Source organism: Salvelinus fontinalis, chromosome 14 (assembly GCF_029448725.1).
Source record: "Salvelinus fontinalis isolate EN_2023a chromosome 14, ASM2944872v1, whole genome shotgun sequence".
NCBI lineage: Eukaryota > Metazoa > Chordata > Actinopteri > Salmoniformes > Salmonidae > Salvelinus > Salvelinus fontinalis.
In genome coordinates, this window is record NC_074678.1 from 31,590,453 (window position 1) to 31,605,491 (window position 15,039).

At 43.4% G+C, this 15,039-nt stretch overlaps 1 protein-coding gene across 4 annotated transcripts in view; it reads right to left on the reverse strand.

The window, feature by feature from the left end:
• Positions 1-498: 498 nt before the first annotated feature.
• The window catches only part of LOC129810633 (long-chain-fatty-acid--CoA ligase ACSBG2-like), a 28,705-nt gene continuing 14,164 nt past the window's right edge, over positions 499-15,039 (reverse strand). For 3 of the 4 annotated variants that reach the window (XM_055861335.1, XM_055861336.1, XM_055861334.1), the window contains 12 exons: positions 12,926-13,194; positions 7,288-7,376; positions 6,468-6,588; positions 6,265-6,345; positions 5,950-6,099; positions 5,245-5,421; positions 4,694-4,875; positions 4,191-4,433; positions 3,835-4,052; positions 3,497-3,636; positions 2,587-2,833; positions 499-2,270 (listed from right to left, as the gene is read on the reverse strand). In XM_055861335.1, coding sequence (XP_055717310.1) covers positions 2,152-2,270; positions 2,587-2,833; positions 3,497-3,636; positions 3,835-4,052; positions 4,191-4,433; positions 4,694-4,875; positions 5,245-5,421; positions 5,950-6,099; positions 6,265-6,345; positions 6,468-6,588; positions 7,288-7,376; positions 12,926-13,194 — 2,036 coding nt within the window. In that variant the 3' untranslated portion in view covers positions 499-2,151. Of the gene's footprint in view, positions 2,271-2,586; positions 2,834-3,496; positions 3,637-3,834; positions 4,053-4,190; positions 4,434-4,693; positions 4,876-5,244; positions 5,422-5,949; positions 6,158-6,264; positions 6,346-6,467; positions 6,589-7,287; positions 7,377-12,925; positions 13,195-15,039 lie in introns of those variants that run through there. The other variant, XM_055861337.1, reaches the window with a different exon arrangement.

Sequence of the window (15,039 nt, forward strand, 5' to 3'; positions counted from 1 at the left end):
CCCCCCCCCCCAATCTCGTCTTTAATACCTAAAGTGGCTACCTGGTACTGTATGTTTATCTGAAAATATGCAAAAAGAACTACAACTGCTCTTGATATTACAGAATAAATAACTTATTTCCCAGCTAGGTCACATACGGAACACTCCGGTTTCTTCCCCACCCAATACAAGAAAAGCGCTTAAGCTTGTTGAGGCGCAGGTTAAACCGGTATAATGTGTCTTTAGTTGGCAGTCATGAACTGTCTTGTATGCATTTGAAGCGATTGATTTGCATGTAAAAAAAGATACAGGTTTTTCCAACAGCTCAAAGTCCTCCTGGTGTTAGGAAGTTGACTTTGCTTGGGGCTTCCTTGGTATGGAGCAGTGACTGGCTAGTTGCAGTAGCTACAGCTCTTCAGTATGTATTTATGCCAGTACAAGCATCAGCAGAAATCAGTTGGGGAAAGAAAATACTGATTCTGTACACAACTTCATTCAACAAACACATTACAAGGTCACTCTTGGTAAGCTAATAGTTTATTTACAGGTCTTCCTGAACATCAACATGGGTCTCCAGTTGAGCTTCTCTCTATGGAAGCCCTCTAACATCTTTACAAACTGCAAGGGGCTTGACCTACTCACTTTCGTCTGAGACAATGGCATGTTAGTGGCAATTGTTTACAACTGGGATCTTTGGATTTCATTAGTATTAGATGACTTTGTTTTAAACATTTCATCAAAAGATAAATGTTCAAAAGTACTGATGGCCAAAATTCACAACCAGCAATAAGACACAGAAGTCCAAGTCCTAACGTGTACAGTAGGTAGCAGAGATACATGGTTTTCAAAATTCCACTCAGCATGCATATGTATGTTTAGGGAGAGTATTTGCAATGTAAGAGTGAACACCTGTCTTAGGTATGATTGTATCTACAATGTTTCAGGATGAATGCTTATTTTAAAATGCTACTAAATTCTGTGTCCTCTTGTTTAGATTAGTTACCCCAGAGAACATATAATGAACTGGTTCTCAGAAAGACAAATTCAGTGGTGCAAGTACCAAAATCTTTTCTCATCACACGCGTTTGCGTTGTGCTGGTATGCAAGAGGAAAGTGGTGGATATCTCACACGACAAGACTGATGATCTGTAGACTAAAACATTCTATGTAATAAAGACCAGAGAAGAGGAAATGTAAGCAAAACATATTTACAGTATTTAACAAATGGTCACAGCAATTTTACAAAACATTCCAACAAGACCAGGCAATTGCATAGTGTGTATGACACAGCCTATCAGAGTACATAAAACTCATTGGATATAAAACATGGCTAAACTAATATGGCTTGAATGATATGGTTCTGTAGCATGAAGAAAGAGATTTGGATGCTCTCTTTCAGATAAGGTAGGTGCAGAAGTTCAACATTGGGCCATGTGCTTATGGCGCCAAGGAATTAACTTAATTTTCATTGGACATCCCAGGGCTTGTCTTGTTTTTATTGCAGAACTGCACGATTTAGGAGCTACAACACAATGATAGACACACTTTCATCAACTCAAACCAGACAGAAAAACAATACAATACTAATAAATAGGACAATGATATGTTCAGTGTTTTCTTTCCCTGTCATTTTACTTCATGTCTTTTATTTTTAATCGAGACCAGGGATCACTGGATGTAATAATTATTTATCATCCAATGTGTGTATTTGGTCCAAGTAGTTTCTGACTTTGGAAAAATGAAAAATAGTAACTTTCCCCCAAAATTCTACTACCATGTCCTATGGACTTTTTGGATTTTATGCAATTTATTTGCAAGTATCACAGTAAATTAACAAGGCCTCATCACATACAACTGTACTTCATCTATCATATATTATTGTTCTTCATCACAATAATACAAAATAAAATAGTTGAAATCAGCTTTAAACTCATCTTAAAAAAATCCTAAAGGTTTACAATGGCTTCTCATGGATGTTCATCTATATTTTTTTCTTTACAACACCCACAAATGTAAACAAAACCCAATAATGAAAGGAGGAAGCTAGCAAAAAATGTTCACAGGAGAGAAACAGGAACTGAACAAGGAGTGGTTGTCTAAGAGACTGTTCTGTCTGCATGTCTTTTGTAGTGTTTCTCTGAATTGCTCTGCAAGGGTATTTTTGTCCCATGCCTATTTGGGGGGCATGGAGTTATCAGGGGTGCTTGGGGTCACCACCTCTTTGTAGAAATTCTCGACTTGCTCTTTGTACATCTTCATGACCACCGGCCTCTTCAGCTTCATAGTGGGGCCTGAGAGAGAGAATGAGACTGAGTCGGCTATAAAAATCCTATTGTTATGCTTATCAACACCCGCCACTGGATAGGTGGGGAAAACTACAGTGACGACATGGTCTGTAGTAGACAGAAAGGTCAACCAAAAACAATTATATTGAAATTAATGGAAATGTGACAACATTATGGAAACTTGAGTCTAGCTTATATAGTAACCTGGGAAAAACGTCATACTGCAGTCCTTCAGGACCAGAAGAGAAGAACATGGCACTAAACAAACATGCACACCATCCTACCCAGGGCCCCTGCCCAGGTTGCTCCCCGCCCCGCTCACCCAGCTCTCCCCCAGGGATGGAGAAGTCCTGGTTTAGGATGGTCCACTTCTGGATGCGCTGGGCGTTGGAGGTGGCTTTCTCGTTCACGCGGTTGATACCCTCCTGGATAGCGGCATGGATGACTGGGTCACGCCCACCGGCGATCTCTGAGACTCGCGTGGCATTGCTGCCCAGCTTCCGGCACAGCTCTACGGCCTCGGGCATCAGCTCATCTTCAGGAGCACCAGTGTCTCCGTTCACCTGGCACTGAGGGGTAAAGAGACAGATGTTTTATTCGGGAAGGAGTCCTGAAACAAAAGAACAGACATTTTCTTAGAAGGCTGTTTTGCTCATGAATAATTTCTCTTGTCAATGAATCCTATTATTAACTGACAATGATACCATAAAGACTTGCAGTTTGCTAAAATGTCCACCAGGTGGCAGTGGTTGGACAGAAGTTGTATAACTTACAATAAAGAAGAATTGTGAATAACCCACTGACAGTCTTGCCCCATCCTGTGATTACATGATAAGGAGCAGTGATGAGGAGTTTATACAGCACTGTGCAATCTCTAATGCAGGCTGCATCTGATTACACATGGTATTTATCAACTACTAGATCATCTTAAAGTGGCTGTAATAGATAGCCATGATACACAACATAACATCCCTGTTCTGAAGAAAATGTTTTGTCAGAACTTGAAATATGACCTTTGAGATAGGTCATATTGGCATGGGGATTTGGTTTCACACCGACACACAAACAATTCCAAATGGCTCACTCATCCCCTCTCGTCCCCCCCTGTAACTATTCCCCAGGTCGTTGCTTTAAATGACAATATGTTCCTAGTCAACTTAACTGGTAAAATAAAACAATTAAATACAACAAATAAAACCAACAAACGGAGTACTGTAGCCAACGGTTCATACCTTAATGGTGAGCAGCATGGCGAGGAACTTCCTCTTGTCTCCAATGAGCATGGCGTTGCTAACCAGCGGCACGGCCTCCTTCACAGCATCCTCGATTGGCACTGGAGGGATGTTCTCTCCACCCGCTGTGATGATCAGCTCTGGACACACATTGAAACGCAAGTTTTATTTAGGATAGGTTCTCTCTATGTGGAGCCAGACAATAAAATGCTATCTTCTGTCGACTGAGGCTTTTATAAAACATCAGTCTATTCCGTTTAAAGCTGGGTTCTGATGACCGGGATAGGGTTGGGGGTATTTTAGAGATGGGGTTATAGAGTGTGTAGAGAAGACTGTACCTTTGATGCGTCCAGTGATGAAGAGGAAGCCGTTGTTGTCGTGTTTTCCCAGGTCTCCAGAGTGCAGCCAGCCCTCAGCGTCCAGGGCGTCCTCGGTCTTGTCGGCCTGGTTTAGGTAGCCCATGAAGACGTGGCGTCCCCAGAAGCAGATCTCCCCGTTGCCCTCCTCGTCAGGATTGTTAATCTTAGTCTCACAACCAGGGATCAACTTCCCAACGCTGGGGAGACGAGACATAAATCACTAACTTTGCAGATCTTAAACACAAAGCGTATACAACAAAAATACTTTCTAAAAGCTGAGGTAATATGTCATTTCAGGCCTTGTGTGTTTAGGTGTATGTGGAGGTTTTAGTTACCTGGTGAGGCGGAATGCGTCGGGCAGAGAGATGGTGTGAGGTCCAGTGCTCTCACTCATCCCGTACAGCTCGTACACTGGGATGTCCAGGCTGAGGAAGAACTCCAGGGTGTCCTTGGTGATGGGGGCGGCGCCTGTGTAACACTTGGTGCAGCGGTCCAGACCCAGGGCCTTACGGACCTTCTTGAACACCAGCTTCTTGGCCAAGCGGTAGTTCATGGGCGTCCTCGCCATAGCTCCATTCCTGAGCAGGCAGAAGAGGAAGCAGGAGTTTAATACAACATCAGAACATGTCTCTTCGTACCCCAGGCTATAGTTCACTACTGTTCATACTGTGCTAGCATTATTATACTGTGCGTGGGCAAGACAACTACTGATCCTGTTCTGTCATCTTTGTGACAAAGTAGTATTCGCCTTGAGGGAAATCGCTGCAAAGTCAGAACCACAGAGGTGGTGATACAGATCCGCCCCTCCCTACTAAATAGGCCCATGTATAACACATACTGGTTCATCTTGCTGAGGTTGGTCTGCAAACCCACTCCTTTGGCCCAGACTGCCACCTTTCTGCGCACGGTGGACGACTTGGCCCCGACGGACTTCATCTTCTCCTGCATCTTCTCCCAGACACGTGGTACGCCCATGAAGGCTGTGGGACGCACCTCTCTCATTGTGTTAACCAGGGAGCCCTGAGAACAGACAGGAAGGGAGCTCAGTCACAACATATACACACTAAAGGGGTTTGTAGGCACAAAGTATGTGTGACTGTGTGTGGAGTATCACTGACACGATCATATTGAGAAAGACAGTTCAGCTCCTGAGAATCACAGAACTGTTCAAAAGAGTTTGCAATTGCAACGTGCAAAGCTGGCACTTTTGTGAAGAAAAGCCTTTTCACAGAGAGCAGAAACACTAACGATCTGATCAACGGGGAAACAAAGCGCTGTCTTGTGTGAGGACAGGGTATAATTTTAACTTGGGAAAAAAGGCTTCTCAGTGAGATGGAAAAACTAGAAAAATGTCCTCTTGGGATTCTCATAAACGAGAATAGACCTCACCTTCAGTGCGTCTGGCTGGGCGAAGTATGTTGCCCCTCCGACCTTCATGGTGACCCAGATGTCCACCATCTGAGCAGCGATGTGGCTGAGGGGCAGGTAGCTGACCACCATCTCCTGAGACTTGGTGGCTTCTGCCAGCCGGACATAGCGGCCTACTGCGAATGCTGTCCATGTCAGCTGCAGAGAGAGAGACGGTCAGTACAATGCAGGTCATTAGCAGGTAAACTCAGACCAAAAGGGGAGTTTGAATAGATACGAGGCTACATCTTGATAAGCAACCTTTAAAGGATATTATAAACTGTGTGGTAGAGCCTTGAATGCTAATTGGCTGACAGCTGTGGTATATCAGACCATATACCATGGGTATGACAACATTTTTACTGCTCTAATTACGTTGGTAACAAGTTTATAATAGCAATAAGGCTCCTCGGGGGTTTGTGATATATGGCCAATATACCACGGCTAAGGGCTGTATCCAGGTACTCTGCGTTGCGTCGTGCTTAAGAACAGCCCTTAGCCGTGGTGTATTGGCCATGTATCACAAACCCCCGAGGAGCCTTATTGCTATTATAAACTGGTTACCAACGTAATTGGTAACCAGTTTATATATTATTGCTTAAGTATAGCACTCTGATATCTTTACACTGGCCGTGTGAAACCAAAGACTAGTGTTAGTGGTGGGTGTTTGTATTCAGTGTCACTCACATTGTCGTGGCTGAGCATCACTCCTTTGGGCTGGCCTGTGGTACCTGAAGTGTAGATCAGTGTGCAGCACTGGTTGGGCTTCTGGATAGCGACGATATCATCCAGCTTTGTGTCGGGCTCATCACGGCCCAGCTCCATAAACTCAGTCCACTGTGCAGACAATACAAGGCAGACACATTCAGGATAGAGTGGGGGGGGGGAAACGAACCTGCAGAAAACGTACTGTGTTATGAACACTTCTAAAAAAAGACACAGAAGGCATGGATCTGTTCTATTGTTCAAATGAAATCTAAATAGTTGACACTCCATTCATACCGTGTAGAGGTTTGGTCTCTTCTCTTTAAGTGCATCTTTGTACTGGATAATGGCTTTCAAGTGTGGCAGCTTGTCTTGAACCTGGAGGAAAAACACTCATTTTAGATACTTGCGTCAGATTCCACAGTCGAGGAATACACTAAAACGTAAAAGGTATCCCTGGAGAATGAATAAATCACATCCTTGCCATCCTCTAGGCTTACCTGTAGGATCTTCTGCAGCTGCTTGTGATTCTCCACCACAATGATGTTGGCCTTGCAGTTCTCTGCTACATACTGGCAAGCATCTGGGGAGTTTGTGGTATAGATGCCCACTGCAAACCCACTGGCAACACAAGAGAAAACAGTACAGCGAGTTGTTGCCTTTATGTTCCATCAAACTCAAAAAAGATTCCTTTCCTACAGACAGGTGTGGCAACTCTGCTGGGTAAGAATGTATTTCAGAAAGTTATGATCATCATGAAAGAAGAATGCAACAGGTGAGGCGTTGATCCACCCAGAACAGTAAGTTATTGTAAGTCTGTATCTGATCTCTATGCCAATTACACATGACATATGTTCTCACATAACCAGTTCTGACACTCCAAGCGGGAAACACTCCAAGCTCTAAATGAACTTTGATTTGTTTTGACATACTGTATTGAGTTTGGATTTTTGATCATGCTCTACAGAGTTTTGGGTTCTGATTATAGCTATTTGCTGATACAACTGAAAAGCAAAAACAGAGTAGTCATTGTGTTTGGCATACCTCAGCGATCTATCAAATTGTTTTAATGTGTGCAATAGGCTACATGCTGAATTCAAGGTCATACACTATGCTGCTCTGACAGGCTCATATGTTATATCTCATCATGTCTTTGGTTGTAGTCACATAAGATGCTTACACAATCTAGATGGGGCTACAGTATATCAGTGAGCAGGAAACCTCCTGCACATCACACATACTTACATGACGCGGCTAGTGTGAGTAACAGGGAGTGTGTCAGACCCCCCCCCCCCCCGAAACAGGAGTAGAGGGACTCACCCAGCCAAAATGGCAGCAATGTCAGAAATGAACCACTCAGCAGAGTTGAAGCCTAGAATGCCAACCCCATGGTAGCGCTCCAAGCCAAGCTGTGGACAAACACACACATACAGCATGAGAATATATGCACACATACACATATATATATATATATACACACACACATACATACACATACATATCATTACATATATATATACATATACATATATATATATACATATATACATATACATATATATATATACATATATACATATACATATACATATATATATATACATATATACATATACATATATACATATACATATATACATATACATATACATATATATATATATATACATATACATACATATATACATATGTGTATATATATATATATACACATATGTATAAGAACTGTTTGTCGAGATCTTCATGAAATGGGTTTCCATGGCCGAGCAGCCACACACAAGTCTAAGATCCCCATGTGCAATGCCAAGCGCTGTCTGGAGTAGTGTATAGCTCGCCTTCTACCTTCTCAGACTGTTAGCTAACGGTTGCGGCTAACAAAACAAATGAAATATGTTAGCTAATGTTAGCCAGCGTTTTTGCGAACCATCTCCCTTGTTGAATGCACCTCAGGGGTCAGCAATCTTTTTCATGTGAAGTGCCAATTTACCTTACCATTTCTACCGATCTGCGTGCCAGTTTAGATTTTCCTATTTTTAGATTTTTCATGGAACAGTTTCAAATAAATAAATGCATTGCTGGAAGAAAATATGTGTCTTCATCTACATTTTCGACCTCTCCCTGACCCAGTCTGAAATACCTACATGTTTCAAGCTGACAACCATAGTCCCTGTGTCCAAGAACGCCAAGGTAACCTATCTAAATGACTATCGCCCCATAGCACGCACAACTGAAGCCATGAAATGCTTTGAAAGGCTAGTCATGGCTCACATGAACACCATCATCCCAGACACCTTGGACCCACTCTAAGTCGCATGCCGCCCCAACAGCTCCACAAATGACGCAATCTCTATTGCACTCCACACTGCCCTTTCCTACTTGGACAAAAGGAACACCTATGTGAGAATGCTCTTCATTGACTACAGCTCAGTGTTCAACACCATAGTGTCCTAGAAGCTGATCACTACGCTAAGATCCCTGGGACTGAACATCTCCCTCTTCAACTGGATACTGGACTTCCTGACAGGCCGCCCCCAGGTGGTGAGGCTAGGCAACAACATAGTGGCCCGTCAGGGGTGCATGCTTAGTCCCTTCCTGTACTCCCTGTTCAACCACGACTGCGTAGGTGCGCACGACTCCAACACCATCATTAAGTTTGCAGACGACACGACAGTGGTAGGCCTGATCACCGACAACGAGACAGCCTATAGGGGAGGTCAGAGACCTGGCAGTGTGGTGCCAGGACAACACCTCTCCCTCAACGTCAGTAAGTCAAAAGGTGTCGATTGGGGACTACAGGAAACGGAGGGCCGAGCAGGCCCCCATTCACATCGACGGGGCTGTAGTGGAGCGGGTAAAGAGCTTCAAGTTCCTCGGTGTCCACATCACTAAGGCTCTATCATAGTTCAAACAAACCAACACTGTTGTAAAGAGGGCATGACAATGCCTCTTCCCCTCATGAGGCTGAAAAGAATTGGCATGGGCCCTCAGATCCTCAAAAATGTATACATCGGCATCATCGATAGCATCTTGGATGCGTAACCGCTTGGTATTGCAACTGCTTGGCATCTGACCGCAAGGCTCTAGAGCAGGGGTGTCAAACTCATTCCACGGAGGGCCTAGTGTCTGCAGGTTTTTGGTTTTTCCTTTCAATAAAGCCCTAGACAACCAGGTGTGGGGAGTTCCTAACTAATTAGTGATGTTATTTCATCAATCAAGTACAAGGGAGGAGCGAAAACCCGCAGACACTCGGCCCCCCGTGGAATCAGTTTGACACCTGTGCTCTAGAGGGTAGTGCAGACGGCCCAGTACGTCAATGGGGCTGAGCTCCGTGCCATCCAGGACCTCTGTACCAGGCAGTGTCAGATGAAGGCCAAAAAAAATTCTGATTCCAGCCACCCAAGCCACAGACTGTTCTCTCTGCTACCACACAGCAAGCAGTACCAATGTACCATGTCTGGAACAAACAGGACCCTGAACATCTTCTACCCCCAAGCCATAAGACTTCTAAACAAAATAGCTAATCAAATGGCTACCCGGACTACCTGAATGGACCTGCTCTTGCACACACTCTGGACTCTACCCACACCAACAAACATACGCTGCTGCTACTGTTTATTATCTATCCTGTTGCCTAGTCACTTTATCCATACCTATATATACAGTACATAGCTACCTCAATTACCTCGTACCCCTGCACATCGACTTGGTACTGGTACTCCCTGTATATAGCCACGTTATTTATTCACTGTGTATTTATGTCACTATTTGCATGTGATTTTTGTTTTTACCTCATCTTCATTGTTGGAAAAGGACCCGCAAGTAAGCATTTCACTGTTAGTCTACACCGGTTGCCTCAAGCATTTGACAAATACATTTTGATTTGGAAAGATTTTTCTAATACATTGAGGAACTATTGTCAATGGATGTGAAAACAGACTTTGTTTACTTGCCGTTTGAGGTTAAGAAAAAATTACTTTGAGAAGCTCCACAGCTCATTAGTGGTGGTGAGTTAAGACAAATCAGAAATACTAAATCAGACTACTCCAAATAGGCACATTTATACATTCGCGCGCAGGCCAGGTAGCCTAGACACGCAGCCTCTGCAATGGATTAGTCCACTGAGACAGGTGCTAAATAAGACAGGTTTCTCGTGTGCCATAAAAAAAGAAAAAAAAGACAACTGCTCGACTAAAGAAATTCACATTTTGCAATGGGGCTGAGAGAAAATGTGCAGTTTTAAAGCAAATTTCCTGCAATTATACACATTTTGCCATGGCTTATGCCATCTGAGTGACTCAAACATAACAAAAATCAATGGGCGCCCCATGCCATGAAATCTTTTGAATTTTAGATTCTGGTGGTTATTAGTTCTCAAAAGATGATTCTATTTAAAATATATATACAGTGGGGAGAACAAGTATTTGATACACTGCCGATTTTGCAGGTTTTCCTACTTACAAAGCATGTAGAGGTCTGTAATTTTTTATCATAGGTACACTCAACTGTGAGAGACGGTATCTAAAACAAAAATCCAGAAAATCACATTGCATGATTTTTAAGTAATTAATTTGCATTTTATTGCATGACATAAGTATTTGATACATCAGAAAAGCAGAACTTAATATTTGGTACAGAAACCTTTGTTTGCAATTACAGAGTTCCTGTAGTTCTTGACCAGGTTTTCACACTGCAGCAGGGATTTTGGCCCACTCCTCCAGACAGACCTTCTCCAGATCCTTCAGGTTTCGGGGCTGTCGCTGGGCAATACGGACTTTCAGCCCCCTCCAAAGATTTTCTATTGGGTTCAGGTCTGGAGACTGGCTAGGCCACTCCAGGACCTTGAGATGCTTCTTACGGAGCCACTCCTTAGATGCCCTGGCTGTGTGTTTCGGGTCGTTGTCATGCTGGAAGACCCAGCCACGACCCATGCTCTTACTGAGGGAAGGAGGTTGTTGGCCAAGATCTCGCGATACATGGCCCCATCCATCCTCCCCTCAATACGGTGCAGTCGTCCTGTCCCCTTTGCAGAAAAGCATCCCCAAAGAATGATGTTTCCACCTCCATGCTTCACGGTTGGGATGGTGTTCTTGGGGTTGTACTCATCCTTCTTCTTCCTCCTTCAAACACGGCGAGTGGAGTTTAGACCAAAAAGCTCTATTTTTGTCTCATCAGACCACATGACCTTCTCCCATTCCTCCTCTGGATCATCCAGATGGTCATTGGCAAACTTCAGACGGGCCTGGACATGCGCTGGCTTGAGCAGGGGGACCTTGCGTGCGCTGCAGGATTTTAATCCATGACGGCGTAGTGTGTTACTAATGGTTTTCTTTGAGACTGTGGTCCCAGCTCTCTTCAGGTCATTGACCAGGTCCTGCCGTGTAGTTCTGGGCTGATCCCTCACCTTCCTCATGATCATTGATGCCCCACGAGGTGAGATCTTGCATGGAGCCCCAGACCGAGGGTGATTGACCGTCATCTTGAACTTCTTCCATTTTCTAATAATTGCGCCAACAGTTGCCTTCTCACCAAGCTGCTTGCCTATTGTCCTGTAGCCCATCCCAACCTTGTGCAGGTCTACAATTTTATCCCTGATGTCCTTACACAGCTCTCTGGTCTTGGCCATTGTGGAGAGGTTGGAGTCTGTTTGAATGAGTGTGTGGACAGGTGTCTTTTATACAGGTAACGAGTTCAAACAGGTGCAGTTAATACAAGTAATGAGTGGAGAACAGGAGGGCTTCTTAAAGAAAAACTAACAGGTCTGTGAGAGCCGGAATTCTTACTGGTTGGTAGGTGATCAAATAATTATGTCATGCAATAAAATGCAAATTAATTACTTAAAATCATACAATGTGATTTTCTGGATTTTTTAAAGCTTCCATCTCACAGTTGAAGTGTACCGATGATAAAAATTACAGACCTCTACATGCTTTGTAAGTAGGAAAATCTGCAAAATCGGCAGTGTATCAAACACTTGTTCTCCCCACTGTATATAACTCCATTATCTTTTCTACATACTTGATATCTGGTCACACTGAAAACATTTGACCAACTCAAATATTTGTTGTCACGATTTAGCGCACCGCTGCTAAATTAATATAAGGGAAACACTGGATCTCTTGCATGTCATCACTCACAAACTTGACGCTCTTAAAGAGAGTGTACAATTTTCTATGTAATGCATCTAAATAGAAATTAGTTATTTTTTTACAAGTAGTAGAAACCTAATATTCCACAAATTACTTTGTAATTTCAATGACAGGTTTTTTTTTTTTTTTAAACCTTTATTTAACTAGGCAAGTCAGTTAAGAACAAATTCTTATTTTCAATGACGGCCTAGGAACAGTGGGTTAACTGCCTTGTTCAGGGGCAGAATGACAGATTTTTACCTTGTCAGCTCGGGGATTCAATCTTGCAACCTTTCGGTTACTAGTCCAACGCCTTAACCGCTAGGCTACTTGCCGTTTAGTATCAATATTCTAGCTTTTATAATAAACTCGTCTTAACAGGATTACATATTTGTTTCTAGGGCACAACACATGCTTCATAAGTAGCTAGAATTCTTATTGGCCCAATACAGGCTCTCTCGATCAATGTAAAAATATCTTCTGGTCCTAAGTTTAAGTCCACAGTGCTTCTCTTTTGCTTGTCTTGATATTTGGTTTGAGGATACATTGTTGCCTTGCCAACAGAACTTTCTCTCATACTTAGTTTCTCTGTTGCGATGTCGCACTTAAGGAACTGATGTCGATAAGCCCTTCTTATGACTGGAGAACTGGAGACATGAGCACTAAGAAAGTGTTTAATAAAATACAATATTTCACAGTTCTCATCTGTATGTAACACTCGATAACTATACACATGTATTGTTATGGGTTTTCTGTTGCCACATTGTTCTGACATCCAATGTACAGTACAGCAGTCAAGTGTCAGCAGAGTTGGTCTATGTGTTAAGTCTCACCTTGAGGAAGCTTTTGGCAGCGGTGCGGCAGGCCTGGTAGTACTCCTGGTAGTTGATTGTCTTGGTCTGCTCTCCTTCCTTCCAGCCCAGGGCAGTGTAGCTGCCAAACCTCTCCACAGCAGTCTTAAACATCTGGTCTACGGTGAGTGGGGGCTCAGAGGCAAAGCCTGACTCCCCCATCCTCAGCTTCACCTCCCCGTCACCGCTCGATGTCCACAAGTCTGGCTTAGCCACCGCCAGGGACAGAGAGTCTGGCCGCTGGGCACTCACTGAGGGAGAGGAGAGAGAAGGGTTTAGTTGTTTACCAAGGCAAGTCAGTTGAGAAGGTGAAGGAAAGGTGTGTTTGATTTGTGAGCTTTGCTTAGACTTAAAACTTTGTATAGCACCTCAGAAAATAGGAAAATTGAGGGGATAAATTGTGTGAGCTGATTTAAGGGCTCTCTTGCTCCATCCTGCCAGTTTGGTGATGGCAAATGGCATACATTGATTTGCCTGTCTGTAATTTGTCAGATGGAACCCGAACCCGTGAGAAAGTCAAACTAATCACTTTGAATGGCGTGCCTCCTGCTTACACCAGCACTCACAGAAATGAGTTTAGACACACTTTAGGGACAGGATGGAGGCTGCTCTGACTTCTGGTCTTAAATCTCAGTTGCCGTTTGTACACTTGTGTTTCCTCTGTTGTCTGCATTGTTGGTGGAGAGCCAGAGGCAGTGGGTTTAGGTGACCCTGGCCTGGAACCCAGTCTCTACCAGTACACACACAGAGCCCGGTCCCGTACGAGATGCCAATCAGCACACAAAATGCCAGACACCACAAGGTAGCCCCTACAAAGCCCAGGCACACAGACCTCACAAGGAGAGGACTCACTAAAAGGGACTAACAAGACAGCAGGAACTATTATATTGGCCTATATGGATAGGGCTAAATTGTAATGTTTCTTACAGAAGAAATATAGAAAGCATATGCATAACCATGGTAGCAATTAAAAAGGGAACAGTTTGGAGATTATGGGAAAATTCTTAGAATAAAAAGGTCAGGACAACAGTTCACCTGACAAGACTGAATAAAAACATTACACTGATTTTATGTGCATTTCACATTTACTGTTCTTTGCCTCATTTGTTGATTTGGAAATGTGAAAATACTCTGGATACATTCAGTAACAAAAATATTCCAGGAAAATGTGGGGTAGGTGATAGAGGGCCAACTGGTGTTTCCAGGGGTCCACAGCTCTCCAAAGTGTGCACAGTTCTTAAGGATTTTCAATGCACCTTTATGACTAAAAGAGTCTTAAACTATAAAAAAGGTGCCTTTCTTTTGAGCTCTCCTAACTGTGCCGGCGAGGAACTAGAGCAAGCAAACGTGTAGTTTTGCTTGGAACACAGCCCTGCGTTACACAATTACTATTGTTTACGCAATCCAAAAACGGTCCATTTTAAATATCAAAATCAGGGTCAGGTGGGCATAATTTCTTCACAATACAACAAACATACTGTAGGCTCATTCTGTTTATGACTACCCAGGGTATAACGTCATGTCATCTTGTAACTATGCTGAACAAAAATAAAATGCAACAATTAAGATTTTACTGAGTTACAGTTCATATAAAGAAATCGGTCAATTGTAATAAATTAATTAGGCCCTAATCTATGGGTTTCACATAACTGGGCAGGGGCGCAGCCATGGATGGGAATGGGAGAACATGGGCCTACCTACTGGGAAGCCAGGCCCAACCACTGGGGAGCCAGGCCCTGCCAATCAGAATTAGTTTTTCCCCTCAAAAGGACTTTATTACAGACAGAAATACTCCTCAGTTTCATCAGCTGTCCGGGTGGCTGGTCTCAGATGGTCCCGCAGGTGAAGAAGCTGGATGTGGAGGTCCTGGGTTGGATTTGTCACACGTGGTCTGCGGTTGTGAGGCCGGTTGGACATAATGCCGAATTCTCTAAAACGACGTTGGAGGCGGTTTATGGTAGAGAAATTAACATTAAATGATCTGGCAACAGCTCTGGTGGACATTCCTGCTGTCAGCATGCCAATTGCACACTCCCTCAAAACGTGAGACATCTGTGGCATTGTGTTGTGTGACAAAACTGCACATTTTAGAGTGG